Consider the following 25977-nt stretch of genomic DNA (forward strand, 5'->3'; position numbering starts at 1 on the left):
TGTTGTTTTTGGATTCTGAAATGACAAAAATACCCCTCCCTTCCCTCTACAACCTTTAAAAAATCTATGAGCATAGGTACAGCCTATTCAATCGTGCAATGATAAAGTTCTTCGGATCTTCCCAGGCGTGAATGACACCATAGATTTCCTTGACTTACCTACAAGGTAAAGGGAACCAGAGTTCACGGAAATTCACCGTTGTCCATCCACAAATTTGGTACCAGTTAAATCTGCCGTGGCAATTACTTTGCAAGTTGTAAACTATATTTGCCAGAAGGGGGAATTGGCGATTACTCGTGAGGCGAATTTCATCTGCCCCTAAAGAACGTCATATCGTGATAACCACAATCGTTATCCTGATTCGGTATCATGAAGGAGAAATAGATGTAAGATTATTTTTTAAAGGCATCGTATCGGAACGATAAATTATATCATTTAAACACATTACGGCGAACGGCAGTGCGGCATTATGGACGGCAGAATAGTTGAAGATAGGTTTTGATCTGAAATACGGATTTCAGGATAAAACCGAGGATCCAAGACTTTATGTTTAGGTGGCGAGTATTTGCACCATATTGTAAGAAGTTCTCAAAACTGAAGCTATGATACGTATCAGGTGCAAGCGTCGTACAGCAGAACACCAAATTCAAATGAGAATGCCAAAAATATTCATGGCCGTTGTTATCGCAAACGCTAAGCATATTGTAGTTGGAATAGTCTGCAAAATATTTATTCATAACTCATGACAGCGATTCACTCTAAACGATTCCACGTCCTCGCTAGTCATTTTGTCATATTTTGGTCATATTTCTCCGCAATCTTTTATGCTCCTACATCGCGAATTTCACTACTCAGCTTGGAATAAAATGTCGAGGAGGAGAGATAGAAATCTTGCATTTTCAAAGGATGTTTATGCCCCTATGATGTCGTTGATTTCACGGCCCGGTGGCTTCGGTGAAAACAATCTGGAAAGGCCGACTCTTGACATTTGATAGAATGTTCCTTGGACCATGAAAGTTGACGGGCATTTCGTGCGATTTTTATTATTTTTTGAAGCTACAACCCGATGTATGAATTTTATCAATTGATGAAATCAATCTATCAAAAACACGGGTTCTTGATAGATTGGTTTCAGTCGGCATTCTGTTTCTTTCTCGATTTAGTCTTTAGGTTTGTTTTCTATCTATAGCCAATGTGTCCTAGTACCGTGTCAAGTAGAATTTATTTATGAAGACTCACACGCAGGTATACTAGCATATATTTAAGTTAATGATTTATAGATAGAAGGTCATTTATTAAAAAAAAAATTAACCTCAATTTATCTGATGCCCTAAAATCCGAAGGGTGCCCGAATAACTATAGTCGTAGCTACTTCTACTAGCACAGCATTAAGTCGTTGGATCTCACCAACTAAACAACGTGGTTTTATACCAATTAACATGCCCATTCTTTGAATAAGAAAAAAAAACTTGCATAAAAATATGCACTAATTAATGATTATGGGATTTTAAAGAAATTCAGGTCTCTCCCATAAATATCATTCACTCGCAAACAAGTCGCGTGACGTTTAACACGTCGATTACATCCACAAATTAATGATCAAAGGCCTTATCCCCGCTATTTTACATTTCTGAAATTCACCTTGCCATAATATCTCGCAGATCGACATGATCGTTCTTTAGAACTGGACGCGTGCTGCCTACCGCAATTGTCGATTCTGCTGGATAACTTGATCAAGTGGTCAAGTCGAATTTAAGAAAATGATACCCCAATTTCATTCATGTGGATTTAGGTTTTTGGAAATCTTTGATTTATAGGATTAAAAAGTAGTCTTTCTACCGAACTTCATCAAAATCGGTTCAACGGATGCTTCGTAAAACAGTAACACAAGTGAAAGAGTGTCAATTTTGCATTTATAACATTAATTAGGTATAGATTATTATCGATTTATCGCTATATGCTTGAATTAACGTCTTGATCTATTTTGGTTGTATGAAATGAGGAATAACGTAAGTGAGTGCGCGGTGAGTGTTTGTTGTATTTCGTTCCATAGAGCGCTATACGAGTCGAGTACATTTTGTCTTTACAGCGTCCTGTCCGCGCGTCTGGGTGCTGTAATATCAAGCCCCAAACTTTGACTAAATCACAAGTATAGTTTGCGACGGGTCGAGATGGCAATCGAGGTATTAGGTGGGGGGACACCTCACACACCCACACGTCATCCGCGCTCCCCCGCATTGGGTTAGCTCGGTGGCTGTGCGGGTGTGCGGGGCGTTTACCCGATTAACATCTCGACCTGTCACGGACTATACACGATTGCGAGTGGGTTGAGCACTCATATTATTACTTAATGTAATACGGCGTAATGGCGCTAAATAGCTGTACAAACGTTTTATTTACGTCCGTGATTTGAATTATGCGGTTTTTATTTTCGGGGTGGGAACCTGGGCGAATGATTTATTGTGCCGAATTCTTTGTCACATTTCTGTTTTATGGCTAATTTAAAATGCATAGTGGGATTTTTGCAATCCGTTACACAATTCATGCATTCTTCCTGGACATTATACTGTGAATAACCGAAAAGAGAATTAATTTAAAAAAAACTCTCCCACAAAACTTTAGGAATTAGGTCCACGCAAGTTTTAAGAAAAAGTTTCTACAGCGTTAAAAATACAGGGTGTAACCAGAACGTTAGCAAAAACTAAGCTTTATTGTTATACTACCTAAACATAAGGCCAATACCAATGACCATTTGACTCATATTGTAGTTTTAGTGATTTAGTTTTTTCGCCCATTGGAGTGCTAAACTCGGGTCCCTGAGTCGTCTACTTACAAAAGATTCATTGACCTCTAGTGCCTGTCAGATGTTTTATTTGCAATATATCATGAACTTTTACAAAATATAGGATTTTTTAAAAATATTTTTACGCCTTTTGGTTTTTGGTTTTTGTGGTATCATATATTCTGTAATCATCAGTACTATCACCTGTCTTCGTTTTTGCTAGCAGTCTGGTTACACTCTGTATAATGTATAACAATTTTTTAACACTACGTAGAAATTTTTTCTTTCTGAAAATTTATTCCATGGGACAACTTAAGGTCTAAGCACGGCCCAATGTCAATAATTCCTTATTTGGTTGAAAAAGTTTATGTCTTAACTATAATGTACCTACATACCTATTCTATCTAGTCTATAACCACGACGTACCTAACTTGAAACAGGTTCAATACTGGAAAAATGCAAAGAAAACTGTTCAAGTAAGAAGTAAAAAGCTGTTACAAACTAAATCTTATGTTACCATAAAGATGCATAATAGAGTTATTACCATTTATATGGCGTTTAAGATAATATTCTGATCTCAAATGTCCCATGAATAATATTAAAGTAATGTCGGGAAAACTTATGCACGCTATCAAAAGTTTTGAATCCGAACAATTCTTACACCTTTATTTCAGAATAGACGATTTTTTCCGTACCAACTTCACGTGGCAACCAGCCAGGGAAACACCAAATAATATTACCATTTCTAAAGTAAATTTACTTCAAAATTGAACTCTATTACAATGACAGTAAGTAGTGTGAATCGATTTCTGAAATGCAACTGTATGTTTGTAAATCGAGCATTGTTTGGGAAAATGACGGCAATAAATATAAAGGAAGGCCTTTAACAAAACTGTCCAATCGCGTTTAAGCTTTTCGATACATGATGGTATATGCGGTATATGACGTTTTGAGCTCGTTTTAGTTTTTCCGTGTCTAGATTCATGTATGTATTGAACTGACGTTCCGTGTAATGGGTTTTCGAACAATGTAGGACGTAATTCCCTATGAATTAGACGTAAAACCATTTTAAAATAAGCTTTTTAAAAATATTATAAAATTCTGGTTAGCTCTATAGTATATTGCCATTTAATTCTATCACCAAGTGTTTCAGTTGGAACATTTTTAGGGTTCCGTACCTCAAAAGCAAAAATCTAAAAACCGTGAATTTGTGGTTACATCACAAGAAAAAAATGAAAATGTGTTCATGAACAAATATTGCTATTTTCGACTTTCAAAGTAAGATTGCTATATCAAGTGGGGTACCATATGAAAGGGATTTACCTGTACATTCTAAAACACAGATTTTTATTTATTTTTAGGCATAATAATTTTCGATTTATCGTGCAAAATATCGATAAAATACGATTGTAGTACGGAACTCTCAGTGCGCGAATCTGACTCGCCCGTTTTTTTTAAACATTATTTATCTCATCACAAAAATAAATAGAATATAGCCTATTCAGCAATACTTAGAGGTAAGTACTTCAGTAAATAAATAAAGTTATAAATACTATCTGTCCCGGCTTACTCACGTATGGCCCGGATGGGTTCGAAACTAGTCGGGCTAACGTCGACTACACACGTGAGTAAGCCGGGACAGATAGTATTTATAATGGAAATCACTCACGGTAGTTTAAACGCTAAAATAAATAAAGTTATATAAAGTTTCCACAAACTTATAAGTAACAGATTCTTATCCAGCCTTTTGTTACTAATGCAAACTTAGGTGGGATGCAACTCAGTCACACCACGGGAACAAAAAGCACAAGGATGAAAATAAAAAAATAATAATATTCACTTCATTTACAGGTACTGAACTGGCAGCGGCATTATACAAATGAGGGTGGGAGCCGTACGCCACACTCCATCGGATAGACTGTACGATGAATATTTTATGTGAAAAATTACACCGCACTCTGCTAATGCTCGCCACGATATCTTTCCGTAGTTTTTGCAAGTCACATTAGCGACTTTGTGCTAGACAAAAAGTTGGTGTCATTTTCAAGGTCCTCAAGGGTGCGTCATCATTTCTCATACGCATGGCTTGAGTTTGAAATATCTGTTTTCTACCAATTACAATCCGAACGAATCATCACTTTATACCAGGTGTGTTTATGAAAAAGGCTCGATGATCGACAACAAGTGGGTGGATGAGGAAGGCGGAGGATCGTGTGTGGTGGCGCGCTCTAGGAAAGGCTTATGTCCAGCAGTGGACGCAAACAGGCTGATTGATTGATTGATTGATCGACAACAAACCTGGCGCAATGATGAGGGCTGTGATTTTATTAGTGGGAGCTCCCGAGTTCGATTCTTGGAAGGAGCAATTTGACAACTACAGTTCATGAGCTTGTACGCATGGCTTGAACGAAATAAACTTTTGATATCATGTAATACGTGCAATTTTTTGTCTTATTGCCGTAAGACAAAAAAATCTAAACAAAAAGTCCATAGTGTGATCACAACGCTTACGGTTAAGCATCACGTACTTATTTTTATCCCTTTTAAGGTTCTTATCTGGAAAGGGATAAAGGTACAGCCGAAAAGGATAATGAAATTGTCCGTTTTCGGAGTCAAAGAATTCTATTTCTGGGCGCTTAAGCGGGAGTATTTAATTTTTCAGGGAAGCTTTATTATGTCCTTTATAAATAGTGTTCGAAATTTTTCCTCTCAGTAAATGTTCAAAGCGACTTTTTTCGGTTCAGGCTTTGTAATGATAGCACGACTTTTGGTGATAATTCATTTCATTTCGTATCGACTGGCTATCGATTAGGTAATTAAAAGGTCTGGACTATAACCACTGTTTAACCTATACGGTTCAATATATACTTGTATATACTGAACTAGCTAGACGATGCCCGCGACTTTATCCGCGTGCTAGATTTAACTATGTGCCAGATTTCATCAAAAACGATTAAACTTTTAGACCGTGAAAAGCTAGCAGACAGACAGTGGAAGTATGGATTGTTTAGAAATTTGTACACTCCAAGTTTCATAAAATAATTTTTTTGATAAGTTTAAAACAAAAATGATAATTGATCAGTATCACTACTTAGGTTCACTTGCACATTTAAACAGCTGATTTACTTAATTTTTAATACTAAATTAAGCATTACGACTATCCTAGTGATTTTTTTTTTATTTTTCGAGATAAAAGTAGGTACCTAGCTTATATCCGTCTCCGGGATGAAAACCTGTGAAAACCTGATGAAATCTCTGTAAAAAACCAATTAAATCGCTAATAATGCTCGTCAGTGTGATTTAGGTTTTTTGAAAATCCCGTAGGAACTCATACATTTTCTGGAACAAAAAGTAGCCTATATCCCTCCCCGGGATGTAAGCTATCTCACACACTTTCACATTTCTAATAGGTATTAATATGTACTAGCTTATGCTCGCAACTTCGTCCGAGTGGACGAAGTCGCGAGCATTCAAAAATTACAACCCCCTTTTTTACTCTCTTAGGGGATGAATTTTCAAAAATCCTTTCTTAATGGATGCCTACGTCATAATAGCTATCTGCATGCCAAATTTCAGCCCAACCCGTCCAGTAGTTTCAGCTGTGCGTTGGTAGATCAGTCAGTCAGTCACCTTTTCCTTTTATATATATAGATTTCGTCGTCTTTAACCCAAAAATGGAGATGTGATAAACATCAGAACTTCATTATATAACAAACAGTTCCGAGCAAGTAAACCCGTCGGGATATTAATAAAGGAGCCGGAAGCTTTGTGTATAAAACTCTTCATTAGAGATCATAGCATTGTTGTGCAGCAGTTTTTTCCTTTTACGGGTAAATCAGAACGTTTTTTTGTTCCTGACTGACTGTCCAAGGTAATGGAGTGCGCGTTTGTATAGCTCTACAAATTTTAGAAGTGTAGACCGAAATCTACTACAAGAACTTTCTAGCAAAAAGCTTTATCTTGTGAACCGTAATAGGTAGAGAGTTGAAGTTGAAATTGTACATAGAATCACAAAATAATTATGTCACATAATGTGTTTTTATGGTTCCGTACTTCAAAAGGAAAAACGGAACCCTAATAGGATCTCTTTGTTGTGTCTGTCTGCCGGTCTGTCAAGAAACCTACAGGGTACTTCCCGTTGACCTAGAATCATGAAATTAGGCCAGGTAGGTGGGTCTTATAGCAGAGCAGACACGAGGGGAAAAAACTAAAAACCGTTTTGTGGTTACATCACAAGGAAAAAATTAAAATGTGTTCATGTACAAATATTGCTATTTTCAACTTTCAAAGTACGATTACTATACCAAGTGGGGTATCATTTATGAAAGGGCTTTACTTGTACATTCTAAAACAGATATTTATTTATTTTTAGGCATAAGATGTCAAAAAAATACCCGAGTGCGCGAGTCTGACTCGCACTTGGCCGGTTTTTTTTATAAAGCTCTGATTCCTCATTTCAAAGTTGAAAATTTTTAGAGCACTAAGTGCAACAAAGTAATCGCTTAATCCTATACCTTAGCCCACTAATATGTTTGGAGCGTTTCACCCTAAACTGCAGATGCGTGTATAATACGCGCTTTGTATTGCTGATGGAAAAGTTTCGGGGAAGGGTACCGAATTTTAGGATTCCGTATTTTAAGAGAGATAAAGGAACCCTTATAGGCAGCATTTTGTCTGTCATGTCTATCAAGACCCGACAAGGGAATCGAAACTTATAGGATACTTCCCGTTGACCTAGGATCATGAAAGGCAGGTATAGTCCGCGACAGGTCGAGATTGCAATCGGGGTATGAAGCGGATGCCTTAAAGCACAAGTAAAAGGAAAAAATCCGAAAACCGTGAATTTGTGGTTAAATCACAAAAAAAATATGAAAAAATGTTAGGTACCTATTTCTTGTACGATGGTACGGAACCCTTCGTGTACATATGAGTCCGACTCGCACTTGATCGGTTTTGTTCCACGGATATTCTATCAGCAAAAAACAAAAGAACAATTCATCTGATATAATGCACCAGATTACCGGGATATTAAAAGTAGAGAAAGTTAGACGGATAGCTGTTGTTTTGACGTGAAAAGGGATATACAGGATGTAACTAAAACGCTGGAAAAAATGAATACAGGTCATAGTACCTACTGATGATTAATGATATGATACTACCAAAAAATGCGACAAAAATATAAAAAAATCCTATAATTTTATAAAAGTTTACGATATATTGCAAATAAAACATCTGACTGACGCTAGAGGTCAACGAACGTTGCATAAGTAGGCCACTCGGAGTCAATGCCGCGTCTACGACGTGACGTCGTAGGCGGGGCATTGACCCGAGTTTTGCACGCTATACCTACATTGCGGGTTTGAAAAATACTAAATCCTACCTTACCTTACTGAGAAAACGACGACCCTCGACGACCTCCCTGGCGCAGTGGTAAGCACTGTGGTCTTATTATTGGGAGGTCCCGGATTCGATTCCTGGCAAGGATTTGGAATTTCATAATTTATTAATTTCTGGTCTGGTCTGGTCTGGTGGGAGGCTTCGGCCGTGGCTAGTTGTGGTAACTAGCCACGGCCGAAGCCTCCCACCAGACCGGCAAAGCCGTACCGCCAAGTGATTTAGCGTTCCGGTACGATGCCGTGTAGAAACCAAAGGGGCATGGATTTATTAAAAACTGCAATTCCCCTTCCAGGTTAGCCCGCTTCCATCTTAGACTGCATCGTCACTTACCACCAGGTGAGATTGCAGTCAAGGGCTAACTTGTATCTAAATAAATAAATAAAGAGAGGGAAAAATATATTCCAATGAAAAAGGTGAAAAAAAAAACTCCAATATTATGTTCTATGAAAAAGTAAGCGTAAATGGGGACAACACGTGTCCCGTAAAGCTGTCCTATATAAAGACGTGTGTGCGTACGCCGCCGACGTAACTCGGAGACTAAGCCGTAAAACACGTGAAAATTCTTCTTTATGGCGTTACAAGACCCTGGAGTATGGCGCAGATTACTATGCCCATTTTATAAATGTCAACGCTTCAAAGTCAAGAGGGTAAAGATTTTACGTAGGGTTACCAATTTCTCAACCTCAAGAGTACGCATATACAAGGTTTTGCATGAAATTATTATGACTTTTATAATAAAATCCCGCAAACTATTCTGGACTTACCTTTGCACAAGTTTAAAAAATCTATTAAAAATATGCTCCTGAAAAAAGCATATTTTACACAATTGAAGATTATCTAAATGATAAAAGAGCGTGGATTTGACCTGCAGCTCGTCCCAGCAACGCACAATCTTGTACCTATATCAAATATTTGAAAAGAGCAACCGTCGAGTTTCTTGCTGGTTCTTCTCGGTAGGAAAGGCATTCCGAACCAGTGGTGGCTGCATCCGACTATTCGTAAGTACTTGTAAAAGTTTATACGAATAAAAAAGATTTTTTTTTTATCTCGATGAATAAAATCGTAAAATTATGCTAAGCCACTGCGTAAGCTTGGCTGTCGGTGTCCGGCTGTTAGGCGTCTAAGCTGGTGGTCTGAGATGAGTGCTTACTATTACTTTAAATCGTATTCAGCATAAACATTATTTAACAAGCTGTAACTCGGGTGTAGACTACCTCCAACTTTTCGGAGTTATGTTCGTTTTAAACAACTGTTAAGTACTACATTAACATACAATAACGGCGAAAGAAACATTGTGTAAACTTGAAGGTCTGAGAGTTTCCATTATGTTCTCAATGTATGTGCAGTTTGGAAAACCACACTTGGCCAGCGTAGTGGACTAAACTCTTCTTATTCTGAGTAACACTTTCTCAGTAGTGGGCTGGTAATGGGTACAGATGCTGAAGATAATGAATGTTTTCATAAGAATAGAGCAGTACCCGTAGTACAAGATTTTACGTCTCACCAAACGAAACCAAATTCGAGAGTCGAAATACTTCCGCGTTACAGTAAACTGGATCATAAATGCCTTGTCTTAAAGCTCAAGTTTGTCTACACTTCTACAGCCAGCGCTCCAAGCGGAAACATTGCGAAATTAAAATCAGTGGCATTGAATATTTGGCTTCAATTCAAGGCTGTTTTGGTCCATTTTACTGTAACGCAGAAGTATTTCGACTCTCGAATTTGGTTTCGTTTGGTGAGACGTAAAATCTTGTACTACGGGTACAGATTTCGGTTCCTCGGATACTATTCGAGGGTTTCCGGTTTTTTTACTGATGGCAACCCTAATTGTGAGGAATAAATAACGGTCTCGAAAAGGGCGCTCGATTTCGGTTTATGAGATCGACAAACGCGAAAAATATTCAAATCCTGCCTCGGCGTTTGCGGTTAGAAAAACGCAGACTATTTCGAATTAGTTTTTACTATGCAGAGTGCATATTGCTGTGATAGCCTAGTTGGCTACAATATCCGCCTTCGATTCGAGAGATCAGGGGTTTGATCGCGGACACGCACTTCTAACTTTTCGGAGTTATGTGCGTTTTTAAGAAATTGAATTTAATTTGCTTTAACGGTGAAGGAAAATATTGTGAGGAAACCTGCATATGCCTGAGGCTGAGAGTTCTCTACAATTTTCTCAAAGGCGTGTGAAGTCTGCCAATCCGCACTTGGCTGCATATGGACTATGGCCTAAATCATTTTCATTGCCTGTCCACTATTGAGCACGAGTCTGGTCAATTACAGTGGACAAGCAATGGGTTGAAATAATGATGAAATATGATTTGAAGTTACCTGTACATCCATCGATTAGTACCTACCTTATCCATCCAATCATTTTCAGCGTGTACATTTATCTATACATATATATAAAACTAGTAGGGCGCGTGGGTGCGCGGACCACTGAAGTGGTCCGCGAGCATGCAGCGTTGCTTTTTCAAAATATGGACTTTATTCGCCATACATTTTCTATGGAAAAATAAATTCCGCCATCTTGAATTTTTTTCTATTCATCGAGTAGACCTTCGGATCCTGATCATCTTTTGCGAAGAAACTACTCTTCCATCTTTTATACTCTCCGAGATAGACATCGACGAAGTTTGTATGGCGGCCATCTTTTTTTCGCCATTTTGATTTTTTTTCAGCTCATTGGCAATTGGATGACGTTTCGAATGACATTTGCTCGAGCACCCCCCACCTATCTTCAACACCTTAAGCGTGCGCTTCACCCGTCTCCGAAATCCTCAATCATCAGCTCTCTCCATATTTTTCCTCCGAATGAATTTTTGACTTCTATACGAAACCATCAGTGAAAAAAATTTTTTTCCTACAAAAATGTTCAGGAGAGGTGATCAATGAATGAGTGAGTGAATCAGCACGAGCAGCTATTTATATATTAAGGAAAAGGTGACTGACTGACAGAATGACTGACTGACTGACTGACTGATCTATCAACGCACAGCTCAGACTACTGGACGGATCGGGCTGAAATTTGGCGTGCAGATAGCTATTTTGACGTAGGCATCCGCTAAGAAAGGATTTTACAAAATTCAACCCCTAAAGGGGTAAACTATGGGGTTCGAAATTTGTATAAAAGTCTGTCAGTTTTGAAGTTAGAATCGTGAAATTGTGCATTTACACTAATTGTTATAAACATAGAAAACGTGTATCATGGTTTTGAAAAATTTAGCCCCTAAGTAGAAAAATAAGGGGTTTGAAATTTATGTAGTCCACGCGGACGAAGTCGCGGGCATAAGCTTGTATAAGTATAAGTCATCGATGATATAAGTATTTTTAAATTTTTTATCTTACTTGATGAAAAACACCAGAAAAATAAAAAATAAACATAACATTATGTAAGTAGGTTCTTATACAAAATTCATCCAATTTCATTATTCACAAAACATACGCAAAGAATGTCAGCCGAAATAAGCTTAGCAAAAAAAGGTGTCCAAATAAAATATTAAAGGGACAAATCACGAAATTATTTCCCCACGATACACGCTTAACAATGGCGCCTCACATCCGAAACTCACCCCTGACGGATGCGATATGGAGACATCGCGAAAATATACGGCGACTACCAATGATATATTAAAACTAAATCAAAGATATGCGAACCAGTCTTGACTCTTGAGTCCACGGCTTGAGTGTTTTCAAATTATTAAGCAAGAACCTTAAGTTAACCTTTGTCATCCAGTTTCGATTTACGTGTAAAATTTCAAGTACTTGTATCTAGCTCATCAGGAAATTAGTTTAAAACAGATTGCGAAAGTACTTAACAGACAAACAAACATACCGACAAGAAAGTGAGTTGAAAAAAACTTAAAAACGTTACACTAGACTTTCGGTAATCCCCTTTGAAGTCCAAGCACAACTAGTACAAAAGTTGAAAGGACTTGTCACGGATTCTGCATTGGTAAAGCATTGCAAAGGCCGCACGAAAGCGTTGTAGCATTGATTGTGCTTGGGCTGAGTAGAATGGTCAAATAATAACACCTCTCCAGTCCGTAAAAATAACAGATAAATAGGCTACTTGACTCATATCTAATTTCGTCCAATAAATGATTATTTATTATAGTATTTTGCTTAAGACAACGAAATATATCAATAACAATTATTAAAAACGCAGGATGGATATATAAATCCAATTTAAAAAAATACAGTTTTTATTTTTATTTGAAACTCAGAAAACGCTGTCAGCCATGATGTGACGTCATTAAATATGTAAACAAAGAAATGTCATCCCTATTGACTAACGTAGTATCCATATATATAAAATTTCAAGTCCTGACTAACTTATATATCAACGCACAGCCTAAACATCTAAACAGCTGGTCCTAGATACATGAAATTTGGTGGGTGTGTTCTTTGTAGGTAATGAGAAGGTATCCACTAGGAAAGGATTTTTTGAAATTTCACCCCTGAGTGGGTTAAATGGGGGTTTGAAATTTATGAAGTCCACGCGGGCGAAGTCACGAGCATAAGCTAGTTCTTATATATTTCTAAAAACTCATAGTAAACGTAAAAAATTATCGTTTTCTCTTTATAAATTGAATAAGTTATTAAGTAAGACTTACAACAAAGTGATCTTTGCAAAAATAAATTTGGGTTGCAGTCGTTAGTGATATAGGATCCTTTTAAGCAAGTCTTCGCGTGTTACGTATATTTATTTCACTGGGCACTCTAATCCACAACTTTCCTGTGGTCTTTATCGATGCGTTTTTACATTCTCGGATGATACAATAACGATAATTACTATATTTTTCATGTAAACTAGTATAGAAGTCATGTTTATTAAACTTTGGGAGGTAATGCTGTTGTTTACAAATGCATGACGTCGGAGCACAGACAATCTATCGGCCAAACATGGCCGACAGTGTTTTCACCTGTCTAAGAAAAAAATATTTTTAAATTAAAGTTTTACGGTTTTTAGGGCGCAAAAAAATATAGTGTTAATTTTTTTGATCTAATAGGACAAATATTAACCATTTAAGACCTACTTAAAAAAAGTGTCAACTAGCCTATTAGACTAACTTGAATGTCACGGCCTAATGTATAAGTCTCGACTCTAGTATCATAAGGTCGGATGTGGATTTTTGCTACTTTTCAGGAGAGCCAAAACAAAAATGCTAGGGAAATCGGGTCATAATTTCTTAACTACTAGAGATACAATTTCAGTTGTTTTTGTAATATTTAACACTTAACTGTACCTATCATTAACCATTACTAGAAATACTTTATCATTAATAAATAAAATTTAAACTCACAATTTCTTCAAAATGGACGATATGCGACTTTATGCTGGTAATATTCGTAACTGTGCTAAAAAATTGTGTGCATAAGTTGTAAACCGACTTTATGGCTGCAATTTTTACTATTACAAATTTGAAATAAAAGTCGGATCTATTACTTAATATTTCATAATACGTCTTAACTGATTATACATAAGTAATATTCGGACAAAAGATCACAGTAGTTATCTCACAAAAATCATTTAGGAGTTTTGTGAGATAGCAACAATGTACCTATCTGATTTTTCTGAAACTGATTAGTTAGATCTGAAACATAATAATTGCATTCGCCCGATAGTCTGACCATTGCATCCGTGTAAACCTTGTGACTTCTGAATGAATGAAAATAACATTTACAAATTCACAAATAAAGCCCATTAATTAAAAACAACGGCCAAAAATTGGAAAAAAAAATTACAAAGTAATTAGAAACCTACAGTGGGCCAAACATTTTTTGTGGAATTGCATACATGACGGTTACATCAATATAGAAATCTAAAACATGCCAACATAGCCTGATTTTCCTTATAATGATTAGGTACGTAAAGTAAGAATGGAGGTCAGCAGGTGCCTACTGCAAAAGTTGGTTATATTTTACAGTGGATAATGGTTTCTCATTATGTCGTATATTGGGCGAAAGCGGGGAAGAATTTTAAGTTTATATGTACCTATAACATACTAATGAAATACAAAAAAGTCTTCTTTAAAGTAGTTTTTATAAAATAATAACACCCAGCATTATTGCGTTAGTTGTAGCCAGGTAATATATTCCGAAATCTGAAAATCCCCGCCGTTCTTATTTTTTTTTTGATATAACAAACGCTCCTGATATATCACCTTTGTAAAGGGATGTGGTCTTTAAAAATATGTTGTAGTGCCACATCAAACTTATCAAAAAGTTTTGTTTCCTTCGCATGTTCTTGTAAACTGTGATCAATCTCTTAGTTTAGTAATCTGCATTGTTTTCAGCTGTTCCCTTTTTTTCTATTTGTGCATGGATTACATCTTACTCCACGTAGGTACATGTTGCATTTTAGCATAAAGCTTGTGATTTATCATCTTTTAGTGTGGTAATCCTTATAATAATCATAAGTAAACCATAACGATTATCATGCTCCGATTATGACCGACACAATTATCAGACCACAAAGTCAATTCTTCAACAATTTCGAGAATACTTTGTTTCTTCTCTAGTAGATTAATGAAATAAGACAGATACTGTTTTATTCCTTCCGCTGCAGCTGATGTTTTCAGACCACATTAAAGTAGCAACACTACTGGTAGCATCATGAATCGTTTTTAAGGTGCAGAAACTACGCAGGTATAAGGATTTACTGTTAGTCAAATCCGGCATTGCCACTTTTGTAATAAAAAAAATACTTTCTGCTTTCTTGAAAATTCCATTGCTTCTGTTTCGACTGTTCTTTTTAACAGATACTTATTTAAACTGTTTTTTTCGTGTTTTAGTTAAGTTTTTTTTATTTTTTTACTTTCACTTTCATTAGTTTTTAATTAATAAATTAATTTATACTACATTTATATTTAAATTAACATAATCTAAAGCTTCCTATAATTAGGTATGTTTCGTTAGAATCACTATCATCACATATTGTAGGTGCCTTATAATTTCTGCTCTCGATTAATATCAAATTCGGTCGATTATAAGACGGGTAAAGTAGAAGGGTTGAAGTGGTTGATTAGGTACTCTAATTTTTTAAGGCTACGTTAAAAACTAGGGCAATACATTTTTGGGCAAAAAATAAAGCCTGTGGTAGCACATTGTGGCCTTATGTTTGGTGGGGCCACCACTTTACAGAGGCCGTATTGTGCAGCCTCTGTAGCAATTTTTTTGTAATATTTTTCATTCTCTGTTGGTTAGCATGTAGGAGCTATTGTACATCCCGCAGGCGCAGAGGATGATGATCCGGCTGCATCGTCCGATTCTGTCCGATTGCTTTGGGTGCCGTTTAGTGGCACTTGTAGGTTGGAGTTTATAACCAGATTGGGGCTTATAACTTGCCGATTGGGTTCTTCTTTCAGTCTCAAGGCGACTTGAATAACATTGGTCCAGCTATTGCCTTTCAAAAGTTTGTCCTTAATTGGATTTTCACCAATGATTGGGGGGGTCATCATCCTCAGGTAAGGTGTCAATATCATTGAATATGGTATCAATATAATCATCCCCAAAGGAACCTTCCTGTTCCGTAGAGTTTGGACTAGGTTCTTGGATGTCTTCCGTTTTTGTTAATGAACCATACGCAATGACTAGCGGCCCTGCAAGGTGTTCTTGTGCAGGCACTTGCCACGACGAAAGATCAGCTTGTCCCACATCGTCTATTGTAGGTGTCCCAATGCTCCAGTCTTCGCAGTAGTCATCTGATACTGGTTCCAAGTAAAGCCTGGGCGTACTCGAAGACGGTATGAGGACACCTTCCCCTTCTTCTTCTCCGTCTTCTAATAAAGCGTCAGTCTCAGTCTGGGAACCCGCCACATCCCTTGAGTTCAACGCGACAGGTTCTGTATATTTATTTGACTCAACTGCCGACTTGCGTTTCTTAAAAATGCGGTTTTTATTAAAAAAACATATGCATATTAAAAAAACTGATGATTTGAACTGTGATTCATAAAAAACACAATAAATGCACGGTTTTTTGCTTAGTGGGGTTTTATTATAATATATGTTTAGATTTCCATGGTGTGATTTTCGTGGTCCTAAAAGATTTTCTAGTCTACATTTTCAAAATGCCTTCAGCTTTATTCTGGCTCTTTACTTTTTTCCCGCAGTTTAGTCCAAAATCACATCAACTTTAATGTAGTCACAAACAAAAAGCTTTATTTCAACTTACTTCCATGAATTTTATTGCAAAATTATTTATATTACAAGGCAAAAAGTCTTAAATGATTCACAGTCCAAATATTAATACAAAAAATTCGAAGCATAACATCTGTTGTGATTTTACCTAACAAAATTATTACATATTTTAGAAGCAGAAGTGCGTAGCTGCAGTACCAGCTAGTATTACAAATAAACTTATTTCGTAGCATAATGGTCGAACTCAAAATACATCTATAATTTTTCTCCATTGCTTTGGTGCATACATACGCAAGTCAAAAAATATAATTATGGTTCTCCAAATTTTTAGAATGTGTTCAGATACGACATTATGCATGTATTTATCTTTGCAACGAAAAGAGATATAAATACTGGTGTCAGCTTGGCAGAAAGAGCCCGAAATGCTCATTACCTTTATGTAAAAAAGTGAGTTTGGTCGGAAGTACACATCCGACCTTATGATACTAGAGTCGAGAAGTAAGCTGATAAGTTAAAATCAGTCCACGTTTTCTGAAAAACTTACTTTCATACTTACTTTTAGAGCTTACTCAAATAATTAAGTAAATCTATACTTAATATTATAAATGCGAAAGTGTGTCTGTCTGTCTGTCTGTCTGTCTGTCTGTCTGTCTGTCTGCTAGCTTTTCACGGCTCAACCGTTCAACCGATTTTGACGAAATTTGGTACAGAAGTAGCTTGCAACCCGGGGAAGGACATAGGCTACTTTTTATCCCGAAAATTGAAGAGTCACGGGAGACTGTGTATCCAAATTTTCGTATATCAATGAAAGTTACAGGAAACGAATACAAATACAAAATAAAAATAAATGTACGAGAGAAATTTCTCGAAGGAAATGAGAAAAACCATACGCTCAACACCAATCCGCGAGGGGATAGGGTTGTGCGGTGTTGCCAGGATTGTGCCAGGGATATAATGCCGATAGAATTAAAGAAATGGCACACGGATGGTGGAGTTTATAAGCAATTACGTTAGTGAAAATTTATAGACTTCTGGTTTGCACATAAATCTAGTAAGGGTCTGTGTGATATAGAAGCTTATAGAATTCTAGCTTATGCCCGCGACTTCGCCCGCGTGGACTAAACAAATTTTATACCCCTATTTTACACCCTTAGGGTTGATCTTTAACAATGAGATTTTAACTCCTGAACGTAATAAAAATATGTCATACTGCTAATTGCAACAAAACTTCTTTATAGACACTTCAAAACTGACAGACTTTCATACAAACTTACTTAAACCCCTATTTTAGCCCTTTAGGGGTTGACTTTTGAAAAATCCTTTCTTAGCGGATGCCTACGTCATAATAGCTATCTGCATGCCGAATTTCAACGCGATCCGTCCAGTAGTTTGAGCTGTGCATTGATAGATCAGTCAGTCAGTCAGTGAGTCAGTCACCTTTTCCTTTTATATATACAGAAGATGAAGATTTGCTGATAACCGCGACTTCGTCCGCGTAGATTTAGGTTTTTAAAAATCCCGTAGGAACTCTTTGATTTTCCGGTATAAAAAGTAGCTTATGTGCCCCGGAATGCAAGCTATTTTGTTAAAATCGGTTTAACGGATGGACCGTTAAAGGCTAGCATACAGACAGACAGACATATAGACACACTTTCGCATTTATAATATTAGTATAGATTGAACACCTGAAAAGACCAACCGCCGAGTCAAGAACTTGCTGGTTCTTCTCGGTAGGAATGGCATTATTTGACGTTTCAAAAGCACTTGTAAAAGTTTAATTGAATAAAAATATTTTCTATTCTATTCTATTCTATTAGGTACAAACATGAGTAGGTAGCTATATACATCTGTTTGTAAGCGTGTATGTGTGTGTGTGTGTGCTAACCGCTACTGAATCAGTATGGCGGCGGTTCTGTCCTTTGTCAGATTGTGGCTCTGAATCCACTCGGATTAACTGGGCTCTAGTTCATGTGCGCTATTACGTGTCGTAATAGCTATAGCGATTAGTCGTCGTCGTTATCAACTGAATATACTCTACCAGCGCTGCGCTTTCTGCGGGTGATAACTGGCTACGGCCGAGGCTTCCCACCAGACCAGACATTATGAAATTATAAATTCCCAAATTGCCACTGCCAGGAATCGAACCCGGGACCTTTACTTATAAGGCTTATCACTACGCCAGGGAGGTCAGAAATTATTGTATCCTACGGAAATCCTTATTTTTTATTTAGGAAAAACATGTAGAGAAACTCCAAGCATAAGCTCTCTCGATTGCACTTGAGATTAGCTAATGTTCCAGCTGCACCCGAGTTGTATTAATTTCTGAAAATCAATTTCAGTGGTCTGCCATTTTCCTTATTTAAGGTCAAAGCGCTCTTGGACATGAAGGTCTAATCAGTCTTGCCACTCTTTATTTAAATCCTGATAAATAAGTAGGTATGTATTACACTACCACGTAGGCAGATGAAATGGAGTTAATCTAAATTATGACTTAAAAAACTTTTGAGACATATTTTACTAGACTACCACAAAATTAGGCAACAAAGACGATCGTGATTGTGACGTGAAAACAAAAGCAAGAACACGATTCTCTCTGCATCTGCACAGTATCCTGACATATCTCAAAACTTCGTCCCGAATGAAACTTAACGCCATTGTTCAACATAAGTACACGTAATTGGAGCTCTGTGCAAAATTAATATCTGCAGGAGTATTAAAGTAAACAAAGGGTTGAAATGTTATACTTTGATATATAATATGGGTATAGTTTTTGCTGAAGTGAATTACTTGTATTCTACTTTAACGATGCAGTTTGACGACCTCCCTGGCGCAGTGGTAAGCGCTGTGGTCTTATTAGTGGGAGGTCCCGGGTTCGATTCCTGCCGGATTTGGAATTTTATAATTTCTAAATTTCTGGTCTGGTCTGGTGGGAGGCTTCGGCCGTGGCTAGTTACCACCCTACCGGCAAAGCCGTGCCGCCAAGCGATTTAGCGTTCCGGTATGCCGTGTAGAAACACAAGGGGCATGGGTTTATTACAAACTGCATTCCAGGTTAGCCCGCTTCCATCTTAGACTGCATCGTCACTTACCACCAGGTGAGATTGCAGTCAACGTTGCAGAGACTAAGTTGTATCTGAATAAAAATAAAAATAAATAGTTTTAAAAGCTTTTTACAGTTCTGTACTCGGAGGGTGTCAAAAATCAACCCTCCGCTGTCCGTTCGTCTGTATGTCTGTCTGTCTGTTAGCGAGCTGTATCTCATGAATATTTAAAAAAACAGGTAGTGAGTTGAAATTTACACGGAGTGTAAATTCTATTGCCGCTATAACAACAAAAATATTAAAAACTTGAAAATTACCGACATGCAAATTAGAAAAAATAAAAAGTACATACCTAGTGTTAAATGATACGGAACCATTCATGTGCAAGTCTGACTCGCACTTGACCGGTTTTTTACGCCTCTTTTAACTGTCTGATTGAGATAGCTTGCATCCCAGACACGGACATAGGCTAGATAACTAAGGACTTTTTACTCCAGAAAATTAAAGAACTCCTACGGGGTTTTTAAAAACCTAAATCCATATGAACTAGTATTCTTATAAAAAGATGTATATAACATTATTTTAATCCGTGATTAAAACCCTACAGAAGTAGGTAAGGGTCAAAGTATTGATTGCTTTATGATTGTAATGTTAATAACTTTAGAAGGTTATCAAAAAGTCACCATTTTTCATCATCATCATCATCATCATCATTTTCATCATTCTTTAGGGTTCCGTACCCGAAGGATGCCGATGGAGGAATTACTAAACCTCCACTTTCCGTCAGTCTGTCCGTCCGGCCGTCTGTCTGTCTACGGGCTGTGTCTCATGAACCGTGTTAGGTAGAGAGCTGAAATTTTCACCGACTGTGTATTTTTGTTGTCGCTATAACAACAAATAATAAAAATTTCAAAATAGTCGCCGTGAAAATTAAAAAAATTACATAATCTGGTATGATGGTACAGAACTTCTCGTGTGCGAGTTCGACTCCCGCTTGACCGGTTTTCATTCAGCATTTTATTACGGTAATTAACAATAATTACTAATACTAATTACAAATAATTTACTAATTTAATAATCCCTACTAATATTATAATTGCAAAAGTGTGTTTTGTCTGTTTGTCGATCTATCTGTCACCTCTTCACCAACATCTGTGGGGTTTTATGTGTTTTATCTGTATCTTTTCACCATCCGCCTAACAGATTTGATGAAATTTGGTATAGAGATAGCTTGCATCCCGGAGGCGGTCATAGGTCTATTTTTATCCCGGAAAATCAAAGAGTTCCCACGGTGTTATTAAAAAACCTAAAGTTCATGTCGATATAGATTATCCGGGCTCAACTTCAACAAAAAAAAACTACCATAATATTATTATTATATCCAAGAAATTGGGAAATCATCAACCCATCGGCGGCTCACAACAGCTGATCAGGGTCTCCTTTCAGAAAGGTTTGGCCATAGTCCACCATGGAAATCCATAAAATGCCTAAATTAAACCACCATAGAACTCTATAAAATGCCCAAATAATGCATTTTTCCTGTAACATACCCTACCCTGTTTACCTACGTTTAAATACGGCATTAAAAAGTTTAATCCTTCACTCACTATCGAAGAGTAAATGAAAAGAGTGGTTGTTTATATCATTGCTACTAACACCAGGTATTATACTCTCTCCCTATATATTTTTATTTATAGAATCATATTTATTTAGTTTATTTATTCAAATATATATTATAATCATCCATACTCATATTATAAATGTGTGTCTGTCTGTCTGTCTGCTAGCTTTTCACGGCCCAACAGTTCAACCGATTTATATGAAATTTGGTACAGAGTTAGCTTAAATCCCGGAGAAGGACATAGGCTTTTTATCCCGGAAAATTAAACAGTTCCCACGGGATTTAAATAAGACCTAAACCCACTTGGACGAAGTCGCGGGCATCATCTAGTAATATAATAATTAAATTATATAGGCGAGGCGGGGTGCCCAGAACGCCGGCTGCTGCGTTACCTCGTTGAATGGCCAGACCAATATGCTCACCGAGGTAACAGCCAGCCCTTTGGTCCTTTATTTCAACCTAGAAGATATTTCTAGATTCCGTACCCGTAGGTTTCACTGGTCCCTGTTACTAAGCCTCCACTGTCCATCTGTCTGTCAGCGGGTTGTATCTCTTGTACCATGATGTGTGGAAAGTTGCAATTTTTCACACAGTGTGTCTTTCTATTCCCGCTATAACAGTCAATCGGTTGTTCCTTTTATTTATATATATATATATAAATATATTGTATATATATATATATATATATATATATATATATATATATATATATATATATATATATATATAGATGTATTGTCCTCAGATGATAAAGATGACTGCAAAACTCTGCTACGATCTAAATACTCGTAGTATTAAAACTGTATTAATTAGGTAAGTAATAGATTAATTATTATAATATGTCCTTTCCTTCAACCATTGAATTCATGGTTTTCATCTCTAACTGTTCGGAGTTATGTGCGTTTTAAGTAATTATAATAAATCACTTGGTTTAACGGTGAAGGAAAACATCGTTGGGAAACCTGCATGCCTAAGTGTTCTCCATAAAGTTCTTAAATGCTCGTGAAGTCTGATAATAATCTGCTCTTGGCCAGCGCCCAGCGTGGTGGCTGCGTGTGTCCAAACCCTTCTCATGCTAAGTGGAGATCCTATCTACGTTTCTTATTATTTACCTTGTTTTTAGATGTTGGAGCCCAGCTGGTGACTTTTCAAATAAAATTAACTTCAATTCCAAGCGATGCGCTCACTCAACGATTGACTCTAAGGATTTTTTCCAAGCGAATAAAAAAATATCGAAAAATTTTTGGGATCCCCATGGGACGTTTGCACCGCTTTATCGTTTGAACTATATTCGGTAAAAATATAATATCAACGCTCATATTATTATACTCGTACGCAGGAACGATGGAATGACACAAAATTCTACAATTTTGTGTTAAATAATATATTATAAGTACCTACCTACTGAGTGTCAAGCTTAACACGCACACAAGATAGTATTTATTTTACGTTAGTTTGAAAATCAACGAAAAGTTGTCTTTAACCAAAAATAAAAAAAAACTTTCAAATAAATCTAATTTAAAATTCAAAATCGCAATCCTGTTTTAGACTCTCACAACAACAGCTAGTAATAACTACTACCTATAACTAACAATAAATAATAAAAATTTCAAAATGGCCGCTAAAAATATTACACAGTTGTTGCAATGAGCGATCAAAAATGCTTAGAACTAACAAAAAGCAGTTGTGATCTAGTTTTCTATTCTAGGTCCATGCTCCTCAGAATAGGATCTTGGACTGTAGTTTATGGGGCTAGAATTCATTACTAATTGAATTTAAAAAATCATGATTTTTATTTATTTTTAACATGAACTGACATGCTGTACGGAAGGTGAATACTGATGTTACAATCCGAAAAAGACAATTTTTTTCAATTTTTAAAGATAAAAGTAGAGTAATTTCTGCGGTAAAACATTTCTTATGTTCAAAATTAAAAAATATTTGTCGTTTACGCCTCGTGACGTCATTAATCGCTTTTGGTACAGCGTGACGTTAATAATTAATTATTTTAGAAATAAATAAATAATCATGATTTTTTAAAAATTATTCTCTTTAATAATGAATTCTAGCCTCATAAACTGCCGCTATACAACAAAATCACGTTATTTTAATTCTACAGCCCAAGACCCTTATAAATTTTTACGTTAATTTTGTAGAGTGCCTTACATACGAGACTGTCTAGTCGATGTAGCACCTGGAGAAAAATTCTCTGATTGTCTGAAAGGAAAGAAAATCCTTGACATTGGTTGTGGAGGTGGATTTCTCTCAGAGGTAAGGTATGTTGGTGACAATGTCTGAAGGGATCATTTAGCCTTAGTACAAGATTTTACATCTCACCAACGTTGATAGAATTCAAGCGTCGAAACACTTCAGTGTTAAAGTAAAATAGAACTTACTACCTTGTTTTATAAAGTTTAATTTAGTCCATAAATCTTACAGACAGCGTTCCAAACGAAAAAATGGGTAGTATTTTTTGAATATTATATACAATAAAATGAATTAAAACTACTTATTATAATATACCTATCTTTTTAGGCCTTGGCTATGCTTGGGGCTGAAGTCACTGGAATAGACCCCAGCGAGGCAGCCACTGAACATGCAAAACAAAATAGCTCTAGGAACAATCGTTTGGCTAATAACTTGCCTAAATATATTTGGTCGACGATGGAGGTGAGATTACGCTGCTATCAGGTTCTTTTCTTTTTTGGAGTTTCTCTACGTGATCAAATCAGAAATGAGGAGATCCGTAGCAGAACTAGAGTAGCCGACATAGCTCAACGGGTTGCGAAGCTGAAGTGGCAATGGGCAGGGCGCGTTGGGGTCCCAAGGTGCTGGAATTGCGACCTCGCAGCGGCAGGCGCAGCGTTGGAAGACCCCCCACTAGGTGGACGGACGACATCAGACGAGTCGCAGGGAGCCGCTGGATTCAGGCTTCGCAAGACCCTAGCGTGTGGAAGTCCCTACAAGAGACCTATGTCCAGCTGTGGACGTCTATCGGTTGATGATGATGATGATGTTCATATAAAACGGATCGCATCTAATGGCTGATTTTTCAATCATCAAAGAACTTCTTAAAAATCTGATGAATAAATTTGACGTTTTGACAGATTTCGTCTTGCTCGTCCCGCACCAAAAGTGACGGAAATTTTTATTCGTAATATTAGGCGCGTTACAAGTCCATAGGTTAGATCGTCCAAGGATTTCGTATACAAAAAACTGTCAAACATCAAATTTATTCATCAGTTAAAAGTTATTTGACCATTTGAAAAATCGACCCTAAAGCGGATTACGATTGACAGGAGTGCGGACACGATGTACCTACGTTGAAACCAGGGGTCGGATATTTGCATCCGCAAATGCGGAACATCTGCAGCAATTAATAAGATGTTGTGGATGCGGATTCATATTTGCAAAGTGTAACGACCAGCAAAGAAAATGGGCGGGACCAGAGTGGCGCGTGCCTCGCGCGTGTTTGCTAGTTGATAATTGATATCTTCGTTCGCTAATTGACCAATCAAAAGTGTACAATGGTACCCAACAAGGGTGTTACGGATATACGCACCCGCATCCGTAAGCGGAACATTCGCATTAATTCAAACATCTGCATCCTCATCCGCGGTTGTCAAAATATTGGCATCCGCTTCAACCCCGGTTGGAACATGTTGTTACTATGAAGGGCCACATTTAGTGGAATATTTATAGCTAGGTTTAATAGTTTTATTTTTTGCTTTTCAGGAACATTCTAAGGAGTATCCTGAGAGCTATGACGTTGTCGTGGCATCAGAGGTTATAGATCATGTCGCCAATCAGGAGCTGTTCGTGGAGTCATGTGTGCGTGCCGCTAAACCGGGAGGGAAGCTATTCTTTACCACCATAAACAGAACACGCCTCGCACAGTTCTATATAATATTTGCCTTTGAAAATATTTTCAAAATTGTTCCAAAGGGTGCCCATGAATTTGACAAGTTCATCAAACCAAGTGAACTGAAATACATGATAGAAATGAGTAAGTATGATAATATTACAATAGGCTAACTAGAAACCGTAATAAGCTTGCAACTCCTACCCTCAGGAAAGTCTAAAATTCATTTGTGGGTTTGGGTATATAGCCTCTTGTATAACCAAATTCCGCAAACTATTTTGGACTTGCCTTTACACAAGTTTAAAAAATCTAGTAAATGTAGGTATGCTCCTGAAAAAAGCATATTACACAATTGAAGATTATCTAAATGATAAAAGGAATGAGCTGCAGGTCAAATTCACGCTGATTTGGCCTGCAGCTCGTTCCAGCAACGCACAGGACTGCAAATACTTTTTATACACGGCATATATTTTTTCTTCTTTTCTGTTCTCTATTATTTCAGATGACTGTTTCGTGGAATCAACAAAAGGCTACGTTTATTATCCATTGGCAAAGTATTGGGAATGGACTAAACATACGAACTGCTTCTTTGCAATCGAGGCTGTGAAATCAAAATAACTTAATTTTATGACTAGAGTAGGTACTCTAGTATCTACCCTCTCATATACCTACAGTATCAGTAATTAAATATTTTTTATTGTTTTACAAGTAGTTTTCCTAATTGTTATTATATATTAGATGATGTCAGCAACGTCGCCCTTGTGGATTTCGGTTTTTAAAAATCCCGTGGGAACTTTTTGATTTTCCGGGATATAAAAAGAAGCCACTCTCCAGGCCTTCAACTCTATCCGGAGATAAGTAGAGTACCCGGCTGGAAATATTGTACATCGACGTTTAGAAAGAGATACTTAGCGGTTTTGTATAGCGTTGTCTCTGTCCTTGACACCGAGCAAAACGTCACATAGATATGAGTGACAGAGATAAGCCTCAATAGCTCAACCGGTAAAGGAGTGGACTGAAAACCGAAAGGTCGACGGTTCAAACCGCGCCCGTTGCACTATATTGTCGTACCTACTCCTAGCACAAGCCTGACGCTTAGTTGGAGAGGAAAGAGGAATTTTAGTCATTTGACATG

General features: G+C 37.1%; 2 protein-coding genes across 4 annotated transcripts in view; one reads left to right on the plus strand and one right to left on the minus strand.

Moving 5' to 3' along the window:
- The window catches only part of LOC117984450 (kinesin-like protein CG14535), a 437285-nt gene that overhangs the window by 73551 nt on the left and 337757 nt on the right, over window positions 1-25977 (minus strand). The window lies entirely within an intron of this gene.
- LOC117984451 (ubiquinone biosynthesis O-methyltransferase-like) lies at window positions 21395-25460 on the plus strand. Its single transcript, XM_069500237.1, has 6 exons — window positions 21395-21467; window positions 22061-22274; window positions 23137-23251; window positions 23516-23650; window positions 24716-24986; window positions 25345-25460. The coding sequence occupies exons 1-6, from the start codon at window positions 21395-21397 to the stop codon at window positions 25458-25460; spliced, it is 924 nt and encodes a 307-aa protein (XP_069356338.1).

The sequence above is a fragment of the Maniola hyperantus genome, chromosome 8 (assembly GCF_902806685.2).
Source record: "Maniola hyperantus chromosome 8, iAphHyp1.2, whole genome shotgun sequence".
NCBI classification, from domain to species: Eukaryota; Metazoa; Arthropoda; class Insecta; order Lepidoptera; family Nymphalidae; genus Maniola; species Maniola hyperantus.